The sequence below is a fragment of the Barbatula barbatula genome (genome assembly GCF_947034865.1).
Source record: "Barbatula barbatula genome assembly, chromosome: 23".
In the NCBI taxonomy this organism is placed as follows: Eukaryota; Metazoa; Chordata; class Actinopteri; order Cypriniformes; family Nemacheilidae; genus Barbatula; species Barbatula barbatula.
Window position 1 is genome coordinate 11660807 of NC_136786.1, and position 21294 is coordinate 11682100.

The following is a 21294-nucleotide window of genomic DNA, read 5'->3' on the forward strand; positions in this document are numbered from 1 at the left end:
GAGCGCTACCAGTCAGCCCGTGAATAAACAATACAGCAGTAAGTACAGTAAGCCCCATGCATGCAGGCCGAGCGGTTAGTAAACACACTTTGAAGAGACAGAATAACAGGTTCCGTCCACTTGTCGTCATGGGAACGTCCCTCGGTTACAGCACACTGTAAGCAGGAAATGGTCCAGATGAAGAAGTGCTGACAGGCGGACAGATTCAGGGTGATATCAAAGAGCTGCGGTCGATTAATCCGACAGAAATGTTGCTTTCAGATTCGCAGCACTTTGAAATACGGCCTTTTTAACAGCTGAGCAAATAAATGCCGTTTGGTAGACATTTTATTTTACCACGTGCTACTTGAGAACTATTTTGGGTGAACTATTCATTTTAATAGCAAAAGATTAGACTACTGCTGTGATGTTTTTATCGCCAGGTCATATACACTGACCATTATGACTCCGGAATGATGTGACGATAAATTGAACTTGCGAATGGTCAGATTCATTTTAGAAAAGCACACAAAGAAACCTTCACAGCCTCTTACTCGAAGTCTTACTCCCCAAACCGCCTGTCAAATCCTAGACATCATTACAAGGTGACAAAAGTGACATGTCATGTGATCTGTATAGACGTCTACAGAGAACCACAGTTCCGTAGAGAGCAAGATCACATACTCATGAGAACACTGTCTTCTTTTTGAAATGTCAGTGTTGTAATAGAAGTGAACAAGATAATTTGTTACAGGATCATATTAAAAGTCACCCTTTGGAGTTTGTGGGAGAGTACGATCGCAACTCCTTTCAGAATTGATAAGATATGAAACCTGGATCGGTTTGAAAGCAGTTTATTTTCCCGCTTTCAAAGAATCTCAAACCAGAAGCAGGTCTTTTCAGCGATGTCACTTGAGAAACTGCACCCATGCGTTGAAGGGGATACAACCTAAGATTGGTATTTAGATTTGTACAACCTCTGTTTGAGATCTTCCTTTTTGTTAGAAGTTGGGATTAGTTTTTTATTACCTGCTTTAGAAATCTATTCATTGTGAAAAGTCATTTGTAAAACCAAACTGTACATTGTTTCTAACTTATTTCTATCTTTATTCATGCTACAATGCATGATGGGTGCTTGCTAACTGGTGAAACTGTTTATTATGAAATGTAGTTGTGAGATTTAGGGGAATATTGTTTGTCTAACGTGTAGGATAATAACTCCGAAAGCCCTGTATACTTGTATTTACAGTGTTTGCGTGTGTTTCAGTGTTCAGATGAGAAGGATGATGAGGAGAACAGTGATGCCAGCAAATCAGAGATCAGCCTGGTGTACGAGATCGCTCTGAAAAGAAACCTGGCTGTTAACTTTGAGGTACGCTTTATACCTTTTTTGAGGTGACTTTTTTTTTAAAAACCTCTGAAGAATCCTTCACGTTGGCAACATACCCATGACACCTTCAAGGGAGACAAGTAATCGGGCTTACTAACAGAGCCGGTGTCTCTAAATCCTGTCGTGTTTTTGTTTCTCTGCCCTTCAAGTGTTCATCCAGTTTAATAAACTTTAACCATCACAACATTAGATATCCGTTCATTGAATACATTGAGAACCACTAGGTTGTAGCAAAGAGGATAAAGTGGAAAAGTAATTTTATAAACTGTCTGCTTTTGGTTAAGCTCTGTCAACAGCAGTTAAATCCAGTAAATGAAATTGCTGCACAACTTAGAAGCGTTTATCGTGGGGATGAGGTTGATCTGGACCACATTCAAAATCAGCACTGCATTAAAGAGCTGCATTACTGACACTTTAAATCAACACCACAGCCTCTGCAAAAACTCAAGCGGATGTATGAGGTTCTCCGTAGCCTCACCGCTGCTGCGTCTTCATTTATCTTAAATGATTTTCCACGGTCGTCTCCAACTTCCAATCTGCAATCATCTTCTTGGCTTTGGTGGTCCTGAACCTTCCTGACGTACGTTCAGCAAGAATCCTGTGTACTTGCATGCAATCCGTTACGTCTGGGAACCCAATCCAATTGCATTTGAACAAAATGTAGCGCGGTTGTTTTTCTTCTTTAAAGTTTTCGCTGTAACTGATTTGTGAGAGTCTGGACTCGTTTCAGTTTTGTTTGATCTTTAAGGAATTTTCTCCCCAGCTATTTGTATGAATTGAAATGTTATTGTTCCTCATTTAGTTGGCATCCAAACAATATGTGAGAATTTAACCTTGAGGAAATTATTTTAAACATATTCTTTAAATTCATTTATTTATATTTTTATGTATGTGGCTTTTGCTAAAATTCACTCACAGTGCAATTCCAGCGTTATTCATATGACAAGTTCAGTCAAAAATAGATAGGTCTATATAAATTCTCAGAGAATGTATTTATAACCAATATATCGAATTATCTGTTTTTTATATATGTTTTCCCAACATCAGAAAAGTATCAGTTTAAGCCTAAGTTTTATATTTAAAAAAAGAGAAAAATGCGGTATGGATGTGACAAAAAAGGACTCACATTTTTGATAGACAACAGACTTTGTAGGACTTCTGTCAATTAAAATGTACAAACCAGAAGCAATGATACCTAACATATGGAGAAGGAATTGCTCTTCATAGACAACAAAATAGTTCTTTTTTTATGTGTCCATTTATGAGGAAAGTGGTCTGTCATGGATGTGACAATTTCCTTACCTGACTATTGGAAACTAATCAGGTATTAACCATTCGTCTTCACATCAGCATCACACGATCCCAAAGAGATGCCAGCTTCAAAAGGACAAATATAATAATCAGTAGTTCCCTCAGTAGACCTTACTGAGGTACGAAGAGCGAAAACCCGGGCCAAGAACCACCCATCATGTACATAAGTACCTTCCTCCAGGGCATACACATCAACAATCCATACAAAAGAGCTTTTCTTCATTATATGTGTCTCTGCCATTGTCCCACCCTGGCCTGGTATCCTCTCTTTTCACCGGGCTAAGGACACGGCGGTCTCACTAATACAGTATCTCCCCTCACATGCACACAGAGATGAAGATCTACCTCATGTTACAGTGATTCCTTCCTACAACTTGATCTCTGTTGCCAGCCGAGCGAGACTCAAGTGCAGATAGAGGAACTGCCCTCCGTCAGACACAAGAATCAAACGCTTTTGCTGAAACCCCATCGCTGAATGAGGATTCCGTATCATCTGTCGCAGACAGCACATCCTCGTCTGCCGCCACGGAGGGAGTCGGGTCCCGGTGCCAAGACCTCCTCACAGTCCTTGTTCTCCCGATGAGACTCATTTACCGGATGGAGACGTTCCCAACTAGTTTCAGGTTTTAAACTGGAAACTGTGTCTGGTGACCAGCCAGATTCAGAGTTAGGCGTCATAAGGCTTGTTCTTGTGGTCGCTAAAATTGTCTCTAGTTGTCATCACCAGCAACTTAAATTAAATTATTAAAAAATGTGTAATTTTCTGGAGGATCTTTTGACAGAAATGCAATATAAAATGTATAACTATGTGTTCAAGGGTGTATAAAGACCTTACATAATGAAGCGTTATGTTATTATTACCTTAGAATGAGCTTTTTATATCTAGATTCACCACGGGTCCCCTTCCATGGAATTCACCATGTTGTTTCTACAGTAGCTCTAAATGGACAAACTGCTCTATAGAGCGCTTCACAAATTTGTTATATCCTTCGGCAAAGAAGTGAAAACATGATGAATGTGTCCTGTGTCAGCCACCGTAGTGTGCTTTGAAAGGGAGGGGTTGAGTAAGCCGTTGGTTGCAGTTTGCCACCCCACCACTAGATGCCGCAAAATTTTATACACTGGACCTGAAAGGCTGCAGTATGACATTTTTAGCTACACTAAATAGATTAAAAACTTGAAACTGTTTTCATCCGTCGTCATTTATTCACCCTCGTGTTGTTCAAAACCTGCATATGACTCTTTCTTCTGTGAAACACAAAAGAAGATATTTTGAGAAATGTCTCGATGGTTGTGTGTTCATACAATGGAAGTCAATGAAGGCCAATGTGTAATTCGGTTACCAACCTTCTTCAAAATATCTTCTTTTGTGTTCTGCAGAGGAAAGAAAGTCATTCAAGTTTGGAATGATTTCAGGGTGAATAAGAAAGAATATTGTTTTTTTGTAAACTTCATAATTCCATGCCTTTTCCGCATCTTTGCAAGAATGCTGGGACTACATTGCAGAGACTTTCTGGAAAAAAATGCACCAGAATTTCATCATTTTAATAAAAAAAAGCAAAGAGTCATACACGCAGAAGAATCTGAATTGTTATGTATCAAGTAGGTGTGATGATCAAATGAATTCCACATCAAGGTCTAGTAAATATTGGGTCATACCGCTCCATTGAGTATGTGGGGAAATACACAGTGCTCTCAGTGTCCATCTACAGATGAAAGCCCAGATTTTTGGAGATCAAGACGAGTTTACAGATGAAGATTAATGATGTGTGCCTAGGCTTCCGGTCATTCATTAAAAGTATTTTGAGTAGATCTACCCCTCTAAAATTAGCTTAGTCTCATATTGTTTGAAGAGCTGATGATTTACTTTCTACCATGAAAAATAAAATATTAAGATTGAAAAAGCTTTAAAGCTGCAATCTGGAACTCTTTTTGGTTTAAAATTAAAATTCAAAATTTGTAATCAGGCGAGCAAGTACATGAATGTAAAAGTCTCCTTACCTTACCCTTATTCACTACAGTCTAATACTTTGAATAATGAACGAGGTACGATTTCATTAAGTGTCAATTTGATGTAAGAAAAGTGTGTACAGTAACCTCCAATTTTTTGAGAGATGGCACTAGAAACACAAAAGTTACAGATTGCAGAATTTACGGTTTAGTGAATTAAATTTAGCGGCATCTAGTGGTGAGGTTGTGAATTGCAACCAACGGCTCACTTCACGCCTCCCTTTCAACGCACTACGGTGGCTGACACAGGACTAAGAGTTTGTCTACACTACAGTTTTCATTTTTAAAACGCTCTTCGTCCACAATAACATTTTCAATCGTTTTCAAAACACTGCCCATCCACACTGAAAACGCTAACATCCAGTACTGCGCATGTGTAAAATGTAAGACGCTTCTTTGCTGAAAGAGATAACGTATTTACGAAATGCGCTACGAAATGACCAGTTTGTCCGTTTAGGGCTACCGTAGAAACAACAGTGCGAATTCCATGTAAATTGACCCGCGGTGTATGTAGATAGAAATAGCTCAATCTAAGGTCATAATAACATCGCTTTATTATGTAAGGTCTGTGTACAATTTTAAAGACATAGCTATGTATATTATATTGCATTTATATCAATAGATACAAAATTATACACAGCACCTTTAACTATTCTATAAAGCATTTGTTTGTGGTTTAAAATTACATTTCTGTAAGCCATAAAGCATTGCATTTGAACAAGACATGATAATCTTCGGTTTTGTGTGTGATGATATGGCTCTCCTCAGTCAAGGCAATTATACTGTAGTGTCACATGTTTGTATGATTGCCAGAAAGTTGGTGTGTGTGTGAAGAGAGGATTTGAGGAGGGAGTCTCTGGAGACGGATAACTTTCAGTTCTGACTGAGCACATAGAGGCCCACCCTCAGCTGTGTGCGCGTATGTATGTGCGTCTGCGCGAAACTCAATCCCCCCGCTGTTGCTCTTAAAAAGCTCAGAGCGCCTCACCTGTTCTTTCAACCATCTTGATGATGTCACAGGAAGTAAATATAATTACATGTGCATGACATGTTTCGGTTTCTCACGACAACGTGCGTGAGAAGTGGGTGGTAGTTGCAAAACAGAGCGAGATCAGCCAACACAAAACAAGTGACACCCAGAAAGTTTAATATCAGAAACAGACTGTCTGTGGATGCATAAATTGATTGCTAACCGACGTGTCGCAAACCTGCATCTTATGTATACTTGCCGTTCGTTTTTGTGTGTCAAACCTCCAGTCCTCAAGGGGGCGTTCAAATGTAGTTGCATTCAAATGTTTATGATATTAAATTAGATATACAAATACAGTTAGCCAAAAAAGAAATTTTTGGGAGAACTATAGAACGTATAATGGCCCATAGAAACAGATGCGATTGCGCCATCTAATTTTGATATCTATGCTCACCGGTTTGTCTCTCTCCATATAACTAAGCGATTGGCATGTTAAACCAGACAGCTCAGCGGTAGTTTGTCCAATTAGCCAAACTCCCACTTCCAAAAGGGCCAGAGAAGGACAGATAGAGAGGGTGAGAGTAGAGAGCCTGCAGCAGACACAGCCTGGGGGCAGAAAAAAAGAGAGCATGACTGGAATAACCGATTGCCACTTCTGCTCACGAGCTGCGTGCATATGCATTTACTTGTATAACATGTTCATTACATGACCCTCAGGTGCTGAAGGAAAGCGGACCTCCACACATGAAGAGTTTCCTCACACAGGTGACGGTGGGGGAGTTTTCCTCTGAGGGGGAAGGGAACAGCAAGAAACTCTCTAAAAAAAGAGCAGCACTGTCCATCTTACAAGAACTAAAGAAACTACCGGTTCTTCCTGTGGTGGAGAAACCCAAAGTGCATTACAAGAAACGGCCCAAGACCATATTAAAGGTGGGGTGTTTTAATGGTGCGTTCATATAGAGTGCTGTCTTAAAGGGATAGTTCACCCAAAAATGCAAATTCTCTCATCATTTACTCACCCTTGTGTCATTTCAAACCTTTTTGACTTTTTTCTGCAGAACACAAAAGAAGAAGTTTTGAAGAATGTTGGTAACCCAACAACAGTGGTATCCATTCACTTCTATTGTATAGCCATAAAACCAATGCAAGTCAATGGCCACCGCTGTTGTTGGGTTACCAACTTTCTTCAAAATATCTTCTTTTGTGTTCTGCAGAAGAAAGACGGTCATATAGGTTTGAAATGACAGGAAGGTGAGTAAATGCTGACAGAATTTTCAAATTTGGGTGAACTGTCCCTTTAAGATTTCAGAAAGGTGTACTATTTTTATCTCGTGCATCTTATTCATTCATTTCTCTCACTAACTCATTCATTCACACAAACACACTCACTCACTCTTTCCTCATCGTCATGACAGGGCTACCGACATGAACATTAACCAGCCATCCATATAGTGCTTTATCTGTGTCGCTCATCCTGTCTTTCTCTTCTTTGTCCTCTATGTCTCTCACAGACTGGCCCGGACTATGGACAGGGCATGAACCCTATCAGCAGACTGGCTCAGATTCAACAGGCTAAAAAGGAAAAGGAACCCGAATACATGCTGCTGTCAGAGAGAGGGATGCCTCGCCGCAGAGAATTCATCATGCAGGTAAATGAATAAGAGAGAGAGACGGGTGGCGTGAAGTAAGGAAAACTATGAGACACAGCGAGACCGTGAGAAGGACAGATGAGCTGTGGATAAACACTGATAACCTCCCACAGTTCCATCTGTCTTAATCACAGAGACTGTCACCTCTTCAAGAACTGATTACAGCTGACCTTCAGCTCTGTCAAAGGCAGGCAAACTCTTTATACACGCACACACTTAAAAAGCGACATCTTTCTGCATCTTTTTGTTGTCTTCACTGCATTTAAGATGTAGAAAATAGCACCAGTAATGTAACAGTAAATCCTAATAAATCTGACACATTGATAAAAGAACAGTTCACCTACAGTTCCTACCATAGAAGGAAAATTTGCTTTAGAAACATATTTGTTCTGTTAAACACAAAAGAAGATATTTTGAAGAATGTTGGAAAGCGAACAGTTATTAGGCACCTTTGACTACCATTGTCATTTTTCCTACTATGGTGGTCAAGAACTGTTTGGTTACAAGCATTCTTCCAAATATCTTTCTCTGTGTTCAACAGAACAAAGACATTTATACAGATTTGAGACAACTCGAGGGTGAGTAAATTATGACAGAAGATTTATTTTTGGGGAACCTGTCGCTTTAAATAATGGCTAGTTACCAGCAGCATCGAAGTTGGAGAATCTCCTTACGCCTGTCTCCCGTCCCATAATCCCTAGCTTTAAAGCACACTGTGCATCTCTGATTGCGCAGTAATACAGCCTTTAACCGATTCTCCATGCTCCTTTCACTGTCGCATTAGACTCTGCCTGTGTGTGTTTCTGTTGTGTGGTCCAGTCACTTCTAAAATTTCCACATTGTTCCTCTCTGGTCTGTGGGCATCAATACATGCCTGTTTTTCGCTCCACACCATCTCTCCACCTGCTGCTTATCTCCTATTAAACGCGCAAAGTCGGTTTTCTGGGTTTAAAGTTTGATATTCATGTTTGATGCCGCAATTTGCTAGTTGCACAAGATGGCGCCGGTGAGCTTTTGGGTGCCAGAGTTGGCAGAGTAATTTCCGGTCGTACAACACTGTTTAGGAAAAGGAGGGTTTTTGCCTGGCAAATTTTAGTATTTTTTAGATTTAAAAGAAGATAAGCGTTAAGCCAAAACGTCTCAACTGTAAATTAATCTGCGACCTTTGGCATCGGAAAAGCTCGCCGGCGCCATCTTGTGCAACTATTCTATTATGAATTTTTGATAAATGTTTATGAAGATATCACCGATGGATTGTCGGTTATGTTTTCTCCATTTCTGACCTGCTTTAGTTCACTCGATTCTTTTTCTGATTAAGAAAGCTGTTTTTATAGGAAGTACAGACAATTTTGTTTACTTTTCAGACAAGCTTTGATGTTTATTGTTATTGTATTGTTGCCATGTTTTTAAAGGTCCTGGTTTTGTTGCTGGAGGAAGTACAAAACCGTTACATTTAATATAATCTAACCGTCATGTAGTCATCAGTTGTGACGGTAATGAGTCATGCTAACACAAATACAGAACAACTGCTTTTCTCTTTAACTCCTCAGCTTTACATTAATGGTATTAGTTCCACATGCTAAACATCCAGACAGCCCTTAAACACCGACCTTTTTTGTGTTGACAGGTGAAAGTTGGTGACGAGGTGACCACAGGGACTGGACCCAATAAGAAAGTGGCGAAGCGTAATGCAGCAGAGGCCATGCTGCTTCAACTGGGATATAAGGCGTCTACACCATTACAGAACACTTCAGAGAAGGTCAGTTTAAAACAAATGACATATGAACTTTCCTTCTGAACGCGATTGAATATCAGCAAACTATTTTTTTGTAGCTTTACATTAGGAAACCATTGTGTTTTGTTTAGATTGTTTGTCAGCACCTTCATTTAATAAGATAATTATTTTCTCACCACATGTATGAACAGCATAGTAGGCTTTCCATTAATGAAAGAGTATGTGGATGCGTACGTTTATATCAACACGCTGCTTCCTGTTTCAGTGTACACGACCCTAATCCCCAAATACCTCATCTGCTTTATGCCTTTGCAAGTTAGTGACACTTATGCCGTGATGTCTCAATTTGGTAGCGATTCTCCCTTTCTAATGGAAACAAGCGAAAGCAACATGTCTGACATGCATGAAAAGGAGTTTGCTAAACCGTCCCTCTCTCTCTCCCTCTCTATTATCTTAACATTGGCCACAGATGGACAACAAAGGCTGGAATGGACAAAGGGCTGCTTTTCCTGAAACAACGGCCAACAGTAAGTGTTTTTCTCTGTGTGTGTTTCCTGGTATAGGTGATGCTGTGCCGTTTAATTTATCTGACTGATCAATGAGGACAGAGTCTCGGCTCAGTCACAGACTTGTTTCTGTGGAGAGCCTGTGAATTCGTCCCATTCAGATAGACTTATGTGCTTTCCCAGGGGGTCTTTGGGACCCCTGTATTCCAAACACTCATTAAGCATCCTCGCAAGCTTTACTAGGGTAAAACCATGATTTTCCTACAAATATGGTTTGTAAAAGGAAGATGTAACTAATGTATCACATAACACAGCTTTTTTTTTAAAGGAGATTTACTAATAGCGTTATGTGTTACTTTTTGTACAGCACTGTGGACATATTATGTGCTTGATAAATAAAATGAGATTTGAAGTTGTTATGATCAGAGGTTCATAACAGAATTGTAATAGCAATCAATTTAAAGACATGTATAGATACTATTTATAAAATCAATGTACTAAAATAAAAGAACAAATGAAACAAAGAATTACATATTTAGAAGAATGTAGGATGCTATATAAAAAAATTATAATAATAATAATAAATTAAATAATAAATAAACAGGATTGTTTATTAATCTACACTTTTCATTGTTCGCTAGTTTGTTAATTGGAGAGATCTTCTTTCTGGCCAATTTTTTATTTCGTTTCAAACTTGTAAAATATTATTTTTGTTATTTTGTAATCTTTTTACATTAATTCTTCCTCGGGCATCTGTGACGTTAGTGGTGTCTGGTTGGAGACCAGCAGGTCTTGAGAGCCATTTTGGAGTCAGTATTTCTGGCCTAGAACCGCCTGCCATGGAAATGCACAGTCCAAATTAAAAACTGGCTCCGGTTTTGTAAGTGGAAACGGGCAACAGATGACACTTCTCCTGTGGGTAGAGGATTACTTGAAGTTGCATGTTAACAAACAATTTTCTGAAATAAAAATCATTGTGGAATAATTAAAACAGACTAACTAAATGTGGACCCCTGAGAAATGCCAAGCATCTCCATATGCACAACGTCCTTCCGTGAATCTGCACTGAGTCATGCAACTAGTCTGTAGTTTCAATGCGAACCTCAATTGAGTGTTCATTGTTGATTTTGACAGCTGTTTCGGATGAATCTGGGAAAACTTTCATTTCTTTAAATGATGTCTAAAACAGGTCATTGGTGTTCTTAGAGTAAAGCTGTTTTCACCCAGCTCTGTGTTGCTGGAACAAACACACATGCTGACGAACGCTTTTGGCTGATGGAAACACCTTTATAACAGTGTGGCAGGCATTTCTTTGACTCCTTTATCTTCTTCATGATTTAATTTACAGATTCCATTCAGATGATGATTTGTAGATAATTTCATCCTTTCAGCGTACCATCTGTTTCAGATCTTGTATACTATAAATGTATCATTTTAAAGAAATGAAAGAATTCATAATAGAAAGCGTCTTTGCTTTTGCAAATTCAGCCATGAAAAGACAAAGAGAGAATGTCAAGACGCATGAAATGTGTGATTAAAAATCAGTCTTTCACAATCAAATGCATAAAAAAAAATAGTATTGTGTTTAAAAAGGAATATTAACTTTTTTTCTTTGCAAGATCTGCAAACATTGCCGTTTGTTTGTCATTTTGACCAGTTTAAATTTTCAGCACGTAAATGGCAATAAAAACAATATTTATTTATTTGGGGGCGAATTTTGTCACTAGTTCTAGGAATTAACACATAGCATAACATATTGTATGTTGTATTTGGGTAGTTGACAAATAAACCGCATAGGTGTCTTGTGGTGTAACTGCAACAATTTAGAAAACATTAAATATGAATATGAACGGTTTGTTAAAAAAGAATTAGCATAAGACACATGGTCGTGTATATTTGTCAACTACCCGTTTGCAAATGTGTGAACCATTGATTTTAGTGTCCTGTGCATGTTGTCGAGGTCTGTTGCTTGGAGGAATAACCCCCCCCCCCCCCCTTGGCCATTTTGTAGCAGATCAATTCTCCATCACAACTTTTTCTCAATGGTGCTGTTTGTCTTCATCTATCTCCTAATTATCTTTACAAACTTTCCCAACCGAAGCCTTTTCAATGTCAAAATAATCCTTGCAAATTTATGCTTCCTCAGGTCTGCCAGTGAGAGATTTGACGTCTCTGAGGGGCTTTAACTCAATGCAGAGCAGATGTATGTGTCATTGACCTGGGAACCAGGTTTTTCCTTTCCAACCTCTGTGAACTCAGAACCAGGTTCTCTGAAGCAGATTTACGGCACTCGTCCGAACTCTGTTCCTCAGATTCTTAGCTCTGCATTCGTACCTTTGCATCTCATCCCTTTAGCTATTCAATGTGACACATGGAGCTAAATGCCCAGGCTTGGATGCTTCTTGACAGACTCGAAACGAAAATTTTGCCGAAATGATGCGGTGAGTCACGGCTGGCGCAGTCGTGCAGTCGCCCGTGTAACATTGCATATTTAAAGCAACAAGACACTTTGTCTGAGGTGATAAATCAATTTCCAGTGCTGTTATGCAGCACTTGAGCAGACGGGCTTAAGTTTGGAGGTTGAATCCCATAATGCATTCCTCGAAATGTACAAAACCACAAAGTTAGAGACACTCAGCATGTGCGATTTGTAATCCGTGTGTGGCGTAATAATCGGATGGAGGAAATAAGGGGAAGGGCTTATCGAGAGCCGTACGGGAGGCATCATGTTGCATCCTGGAAAAGCAACACATCATCTTAATTGAGTTTTTAATCCTGTAAGGACAGGACATGGAAAGCTACGAGAAGCAAGCAAAAAAAATCTCTTCCAGTCAAATAAACATTTTCAGCTGCTTATTGTTATAAATGTGGCCATGTTTCATTTCCTGGTGTATGTTACTGGTTTGTGTGAGAAAGATGTAAAAGAAAGCGCTGTGTGTGTAAAAAGGAAAAAGGAGCGCGAGATTCCACGAGCAGTGAATGTATGAGTAAGACGGAGCTGTGCTTGTGTGTATGAATATGTCAGTGTGTTAGTGTTTAGTGTCTTAGAGCATTGCTTCATCGTGTTGATTTACAGTTTGGGCTTGTGTGTTATCTGTTTTAAATCACAGCTCGAGCCATGAGCTGGCTAATCTCCAGTCCACCATTCTCAAATTCAACCCATTATACTGGGTGGAACATGTTGGAACGTAGATAGAGAGAGTGAGAGAGAGAAGGGGGGGGGGGGGTGCAAAGGTGGTTGCTGGTATCGTTAATTCTCAGCATTTATATGCATTTTGTCGTAATTTGTAAATGATGTCATATTGGCTCACACCTTTCGTTTTATACCGTTTTTAAGTACACCGGTCCGCACCGCTGATTTGTGTAACGTGAAATCCAAGTTGTCGTGTGACTTTTACAAATATTCAGTGTCGGTTGCCTCTTTGCCAGTCAACCTTGCTGAAACGGCCAGCGGGAATTCTGAACTGCTGGTTTTCATTTAACGTTCTCACTCCATGATTTAAAGGGCTACGTCAACAGCGCGGCACTGAGTTTAGAGAAACTGTCTATTTACATCTCTCACAATTTCCTGGGATAATATTTACCAGTTTTATGGTTTGAACACTAAGTTAAATCAGTTGTTGCTTATGCCGGGTTGTCAGAAAGCGTGGAACCCAGACGAAAAATCAGGGCGGCAAATGCAAACAGGAAGTAGAATTGTGTTTGCTGCAGCTGCTTTCCTCTCTAGGTTCCTCTGTTGTGTTGTTTCATTCGGTTAGGTACTTTGGACAGCTTTGTGTCCGATTCTAAATGTTCATGAAGTATGATTTTAAGGGCGCCCTGGCCAATATGACATTGGGCTTTGACTTTATGGTGACACCTGCCGGCATGGATTTAGTATCATGGAAAGGTTTTATCTATCAATCCTATTGTAGTATACCCAAAAATTTAAATTGTTTATCATTTACTTACCTTCATGTTGTTCAAACCTATATGTTCTATGTCAAAAAAAGATGCAAATAATGAAATGCACAAATGCATGTGAATGATAGTAACGAGTCATGATTTTGTGTATTGCATCCCTCTATAGCACAGAAAGGAATTCTTCACCTTTCCCCAGACGTGTATCAGGAGATGGAGGCAAGCCGGAATAAAGGCGTCCCCAGTGCCCCTGGAAACTACTTGTCACCCAAAGACATTAGCCAAGGGTCTGGAGGTCCGTTCTACAGCCCTTCGGTAGGCAGCACTGCAGCCATCGCCAGAGAGCTGCTGCTGAACGGGACATCGCCCACAGCAGAGGCTCTGATCCTAAAGGGCAAAGCACCTGCTCTAGCCTGCAGCTCCATCCAGCCTTCCCAGCAGCTGGAATATTTAGCCCACATTCAAGGCTTCCAGGTAAGGAAAAATAAAGTGGTTTGCAGATCGTCATGTCTGTTTGTTTCTCTCTCTCTCTCTCTCTCTCTCTCTCTCTCGCTCCACACACCTCTATACTCTATACTTTAAATTTCATAACACCTCTTGTGCAGCCTAAACTTGATCTGCTTGGTTTACGCTGTTTATTCATATGTGTGAGACTGTGGACATGTGGAGGTGCAGTCTAATGAATTGTCATTGCTTTTCCTGGGAAGTTATGCCTTGTTGTATATTTCCACTTCCTGTCTGTATTACATCACAGACAAAGAGTAACCACTTGTCTTTTATCTTACCGCTCTTCCACAACTTGTTTGGTCTTTTGTGGGTGTGTCTTTACCATCTACTATGATTTTGAGTAATTAGTCAAAATTAATCAACGAGTTTGTCAACAGGTGGTCATGGAATGATACACTGAGAAGTCCGCCAATGACGTCTGTAGTCTGTACGTGTAGATAAAGGCCAACATTAATAATGTAGCATGGGCTAAATTCAAAGACGCCCTTCGAAAAGGATAAGTGAGAGATATTCAGCAAATAAACCGGAAAGATATTTACATTTTATTGCAAACTCATTTTATGCAATAATGTGTATTATTCGTCAACAAAAATGTTGGTCTATGAATTACGCATTTCTTAGAGAATCTGATCTTAAAACTTTTCAAACCACTATAAATAGTCACTTATCACTAAGCTAGTCGCCTGGTTTACCACTACTTGACCATACTGTTCCATCCCATAATGCTCTCCTGCCTTCTTAATTTAGCAGCAGGTGCTTTTAATATTGGACAGTAAAAACATTTTATCTTAACCTGCTAAGGTTGCCTTTGAAAGGTTGCTTTTGTTTTTGCTCAGAGCCTTCCTGTAGTCTGAAACCCGATGAAGAACGCTGAAGCAGCCAATGTAAACACGAGGAAAACAGCAGGTTTCACTTAAAGGGCCAGCTGCGAGGGATGAGCCAGCCTGCCTGTGCGAATAACTCCACATCCCCCCCCCTAAAAACCTGATAAGAATCCCGGCCAGCTATCTTAATGGCTTTATCCCCTCATTTTGTGGTGTCTTTTCTCAGGAGAGATTTGACTCTGTAATAGAGACGCAGCAGGAAATACGCATTTCATTGAGACGATGTGGGTCGATAATGAAAACCCGAACGTATCAAAAACACGGCCCGTCAGGCTGCGTCTGTTGCAGTGAAAGGCAGATTCCAGGATGTTACATGTTTGCTGGCACATGTTCGTATGGAACTCGTGCAAGCAGTATACGCATGTTGGCAAACATTCACACTGCCAACGGACACGTTTAAATCATACCAGGTCTGTCCTTTCAGTGATTCAATTTGAGTTTGATGGAGTTTAAGGGACAGTTCACCCAAAAATGAAAATTCTGTCTTCATTTACTTACCCTCAGGTTGTTTCAAACCTGTCTAAATTTCTACAGATATTTAGAAGAATGTTAGCAATTCTCTGTTCTGGGACATCATCCATTGCCATAAAATATAAAAAAAATTATTGTCTGTTGAACACACAATGAGATATTATTTTGGAAAACAAACCTTTGAATACATATTTGAGTATTATGGTAGCCAATGATGTCCTGGAACTGACAATTACTAACGTTCTTTCAAAAATCTGTATGAAATAACATGAGGGTGAGTAAATGATGTCATTTTTGGGTGAACTATCCCTTCAAACATTTGCTGTTATGAAAGCCCCTATGAGGCCCTGTTTCATACTGGCATAGGAGCAACAGAAACACCTGCAACAGTTTGGAAAAACCAAGAACCAATGTTCAATCAGTTTCCTAAAGCAGTTGTGCTATGTTACAGATGTGGTATTTATCGTGGACTCGCAGACATGCGGTTATTCAAGCGACTGTTTCCTGTAAAGCCAGATTTTGATCTCGAAATTCAAAACACTTAGTTTGATCGAAAAGTTAATGGATAGGGCCGTGCCTTGTAGAAATAAGGACCCAGCACAGTATGTCTTTGGTGTTCTTGGAATTCACCTTGAGATAATTGAGATTCAGACACATGGGGCCCAGAATACAAAGTGATTTGATTGATGGAATTTGACCAGGGGTTGAAAATTGCAGGGCATAAGTACTTTGGCTTTTTGGAAAGAGTGATTATATGGAGAGAAGAAGAAAAAAGTTAGTTTGCTGTTAATTTCACTGTTTAGAGGCCTGTTAGAGGCCATATTTGATTGAAGTAGGCCAGGAATAATGGAATTGGTTTAGTAATGCACAACATATGCTCACTCTCTTTTTCTTTCTGTCTCTTTCATCATTTCTCATTGGTTCTCTTTATCTCTGTTGTACAAGTGAAATGTTATAACTTGTTATTGTTGTAGATAAGCTTCCCATTTTGGCTTTGTTTCTGTTTACATTTTCTCTAACCTTCTCAGAGGTTCTCAGCAGTTGTCTTCATCTTCAATATTAATGTTAAATTAAAAAAAAATTATTTGTATCCACAAATTTAGCAAGAAAGGCACAAAAGATTGTGAAACACTTAATTATTTTTAGTTATTTTTTTAATCAGATGCCTCATTACAGTCAATACCAACAGAGACTGTGGGAAACTATATAAAAACAATGCCTGCAAAATTTCCAAATATTATAATTTATGTGATTAACATGTGATAGACAAAACATGTAAACAACATAAACCTTTGTTAATCAAGATAACTACCGATTACATCACTTGTCTACCACGGCACCGACCTTCGCCGTCATTAAAACATTTTATAGTAATAAATCACTTAGCAAACTACAGTTGCGTGCGTGGCTGCTGCATTCAGCGTAAGCGGAATTAGTGTCGTGGCAAAGATCAGCAGCAAGAGTCAGAGTTTATTCATCATCTAAGGAGAGTGAAGTGCAGACTGGCAAGTCGATGGCGGAGACTTTTCTGGCAAAGAACATGTAGTAGAATATGTAAGCACTGTTGTCAAGAGCTGGTTAAGTTTTACATTTATTTTTGTTCTTGTCTTGAAAAGCCAGTGTTGTTTCTTATTTATTTATTTATTTGGCGCACAATGTGTGCCGCATCTTCGACCACCCCACAGCAAACCCCCCACCCCCGGTGTCACCGGTACAACCTGTGTTTTTACGTCGATTAAGCGATGGGAAAATTATCATCGCAACATGCCTACTTTTGAAGCCGAAATACAATCGCCAGAAGTAAAAATCTAACACAATGCTATAAACAGACTTCACTTAAGGTCGCTTGATATCAGTGTCACCACCACCAAGCCTCTGACAACTCTTTCAACTTTATTTTAAATGTGTTCCCTCGTAAGTAATAACTCCCTGAATGAATCCGCAACTGGGTTTTAAGGGATCTGCGCCCATGTCGCATTATTTATGAGCTTTATATGCGTGATAAAGTCTAACGTCACCACCAAAGGAAGTAGTCGCTTTGTGCAACTTGTTAGGAACCGCTGACAGAAAGACAGTACTGTACTGTATTTTAACTGTGAGCAGCATGCAACTAAAGTAGTTTAACCACAGGGAATTATTTATCGCTATTATATATTCTGTGCATCCTTAATTAAAACAAATACCATTCCCATTATAACATTAATCCATTACATTTTCTAGTCTGTTTTGAGCACGGTTCTGTAGGTTTTTTTCATCAGGGATAAAAAGATGACTAAATAAATGTCAAAAACTGAATCCAGAAGTGTTTCTGGATCAGTGTTTGCGTGTTGCAAAATGCTGGATCTATACATATATTTTTTCTAAAAAATGCTACTTTTGGCACAAAAAAAAAACCCTTTGTAATGTTTAGTAAAGAACAAGATTTGAGTACAGATGTTTTTTTCTTCAAACAGCAGATTTTTATGATCCTCAGTTTTGTTGCCAGCTCTTGAAGTTCACTGTGGTCTTAAACACGCTCCCGAAATACTCTGATAGTGTTTCATGCACTGCTGAAACTAACAAAATCAGCTGAGATTGCAGTCTAAACTCAATGTGACAAGTACAATGCTTCCTCTATCCACAAGTCCTCCCTGATTCGGCATCCCGGCTTTTTGTATCCTAAAGCTTGATTGATCTGCTTAAACTCTTTTGGTCATCCGGGTGACTTATTTGGCACAAGTATCATCACCCCATACAGACTCAGAGATGGATCTTTCCCTAAATCCCCTTTCGTTTGAGCAACCGGACCCCTGCCAGCTAGCGTTCGCTCCTCCGGCTGGGGACGCGTAGAGTCGCAGAGCACGAAAGAGAGAGGAGAGGTGGAGCAGTGAAGCCAATCTCTGTGGGAACGCCGCTCTTCCACCACATGTCAGGTGCACATCATAAAGGGCCTTTTGTGCTGAGCCCGTCAGCTGCAAAGCAGTATGGGTAAGCAGAGAGCTGCAGGTTGAGCTCAGGGATGAGTCGTACGTTTTCTCTTTTATGAACCCCATTCATCTCTTTGCTCTGCTGGGTGAGTGGAACAAACTGTATCTGAAGCCTCCACCCATCACATATCAGCTAAACTGTTTGGCCCCGTTTCAGCTGTTTCCCTCATCTTTCATTTAAAGAAGTCGTTTTTCAGAATGATTCCTTCAGTATTTTCTCACTCTCGTGTCGTATGACTTTTTTTCTGTGAAACCTAAAATGGGAAATCTGGAATGAGGTTTTAGTCGCTCTGTGTCATGCAATTACTGTGAATAGAGCACCAAAACCATCATAAAATTATATTGAAGTGGCTTCATTCCAGGTTAGGGTTAAACAATAGTGAAACAATAGCTTTGTGTAGAAAACGGCCTGAAATGTGATTCGTATATTAACAAAAGTCCATTTCGTATGGATGCTGTTTTATGTGCAGGATTCAGTCCCCATTTATGGTTATTGCCTGTAAAAGAGCCACCAGACATGAGGATGAGTAAATGACAGAATGTTCATTTTTAAGTGAACTATTCCTTCAAACTCTCTTTTTCGATCCCCCACACCTCCTCCCTCATTGCCCATCTGTTTCTCTTTCTGTTTGTCTGTCTGTCACACTCAGTTTCTAACTGGAAATACCAGCAATACCAAGATTCACATCACAGAAGCTGGGTTGTTTCTACGAATCACGTCCATTGATGTTTTCTGACCTTTGAGTGAATCACTGCTGCTTTTGTAGATGAATGGAGTCGGGTTGATAGAAGATCTCGCACTTGGATTTCTCATCCTGCCAGTGTCGGGCATATACGTATCTCTGTGAGGTTCTGGGTGCTTTGATCACGGGCGGCGACCTTCAGCATCTATATGCCAACTGCTCTGCAGTCATGCCATAAATTACTTCATAAATTGCTTGGTGAGCAGGTGATGGAGGCATCTGTTTCAGCCTTTATATCAGTGGGACCTGCCTCAATGATAACCTGAACCTGAGGCATTACATTAAAGGCTAAAACTGGTCTGGAGACAAGACCCTGTGACCCCACCAGACCGGTACGGTCGAACTTTAAGATGGAAGTCACACTACCCTTATGAAAACCATACCATTATTTTTGTTTGTGGAGGATTTATTACTATTAGTATACCCTACAAATACTTTGGTAATTATAATAACCAGTTTTTTGTCTTATTTGTAGTAAAATTAATATTTTCCTTAATGCAATGCTATTGTTGTCTCTGTATATTAGAGGGACAGTTGACCCAAAAATGAAAGTTTTGTCATCATTTACTCACCTGTTTAATTTCAAACCTGTATGACTTTCTTTCTTCTGCAGAACACAAAAAATATATATTCTGAAGAATATTGGAAACCAAACAACGGCGGTACTCATTGACTTGCAATGGTTTTGTGTTCCAACAATATAAGTCAATTGAGGCCAGTGTTGTTCGGTTACCAACATTTGAAATGACAAGAGGGTGAGTAAATGATGACTGAATGTTTATATTTGTGTGAACATCCCCTTTAAGCTGACCCTGGCGAAACAGCCTTATGGTTGGCTTGTTTTAGCCGATCTTCCAGTCTGGTCAAAGGTTTTTAAGCAGGCTGGTTTTTTTCCGGTGGGATTCTTTCTGTTTTAACTATATGCTGGGTTGAAATAACCCAGCATTTCTTAGTGCACACCAGGTAAAACCAGCTAAACACCATCTAGGTCAGGCTGGGAGGTCCAGCTTATACCAGAAACTTCCATCTTAAACCAACACAGCTTTGGGTCTTTTTTTAGCAGTTTTTTTCCACAGGGGATCAAATATATTATTTTAATTTTGTAGTTACCCACTGTACCTTTTTATTTCATGTTGCATACCACACATATTACATTTCTCTCTGGGGAAGCTGCATGGTCTGTAAAAAGAATGGAAAAAATCTGAGCTTGGACCATGACAGCCAGTCAAAATCTGGAATCATCTAAATTCCTGTCCATCTTTTTCCACAGCCAGGCTGAAAAACATGATGGTCTAAGTCAGACGCAAGATTGATAATACTTCATACTTGCAGCAGCATTATATCACACATATTTCTAATGATATTTGTTTTGTTTTTGCATTCAACTGCATGCAATACTACAATACTAACCAAATACTACTGTTATCCGTTAAAAAAACCTGGCACAGACCCGGCCCGGAACTAAGTTTTTTTGGGGGAGGGGGTCCTGTCAGGTTTGAGTTGGATAGCAGACCTTAAGTCTGAGCCAATCCACTTGCCTTCAAGCTAGTATCATTACCGGCCATTCATAAATGACTTTAATTTAATCACGCTTTAATTTCCACGCTGCCCACCTGCAGCATCTTTGTAACATGTAACAGTCATCCTGCCTTTAATAGCGAAGCACTGACGGATGATATGGAGTGATTTAATTTCATGAAAGAACATCTGGATCAGAATGAAGTTGTATAACTCGGCTATAGTTTCAGGTTTATCATTTCAATAACACAAGTGGATTGATGTGAGGGTCCATTTATGGGGAATGATATGATTTATGAGATGATTTTGGCACCGGTATGTCTCCATCCAACCCATGACTGGCATACTTTAATAGTTGGTGAGTAATTGTTTTTGGATGACTTATAAATCGGTTTAACATTTCTTTGTGTACTATAAAATCTGGCGTGTATGAAGTTTGTTGATATGAGTGTGCGCCTTGGGGGAAAAGAAGCCATATTTGGATAGGAAAAGCGAAGCGTTATCTAACCGGCAGGACCAATAAATGGGGTGGCAATCCACTTCGTCTATATTTGTCAAAATAATTCTTACTTTTGCATGTAGAAATTCTCATACAGTTCTCATAGAGAGCATTAAATACATAAAGTGGTCAGGTTAGCACATGCGGAATCTAGACGTGCTATAAACAGACATGTTACGACCAGCGTACTACATGTAAAACTGCACTTTGATGTTATCAGGCGTTCTCATGTGTTAAATCCTACCAGCAATATCGT

At 39.6% G+C, this 21294-nt stretch overlaps 1 protein-coding gene across 4 annotated transcripts in view; it reads left to right on the forward strand.

Annotated features, from left to right (window-relative positions):
- The window catches only part of stau2 (staufen double-stranded RNA binding protein 2), a 78253-nt gene that overhangs the window by 22233 nt on the left and 34726 nt on the right, over nt 1–21294 (forward strand). For all 4 annotated transcript variants that reach the window (XM_079447264.1, XM_079447265.1, XM_079447262.1 and 1 more), the window contains exons 7-12: nt 1247–1351; nt 6378–6590; nt 7172–7309; nt 8937–9068; nt 9514–9571; nt 13620–13924. In XM_079447264.1, the coding sequence (XP_079303390.1) occupies nt 1247–1351; nt 6378–6590; nt 7172–7309; nt 8937–9068; nt 9514–9571; nt 13620–13924 (951 nt within the window). The remainder of the gene's footprint in view (nt 1–1246; nt 1352–6377; nt 6591–7171; nt 7310–8936; nt 9069–9513; nt 9572–13619; nt 13925–21294) is intronic.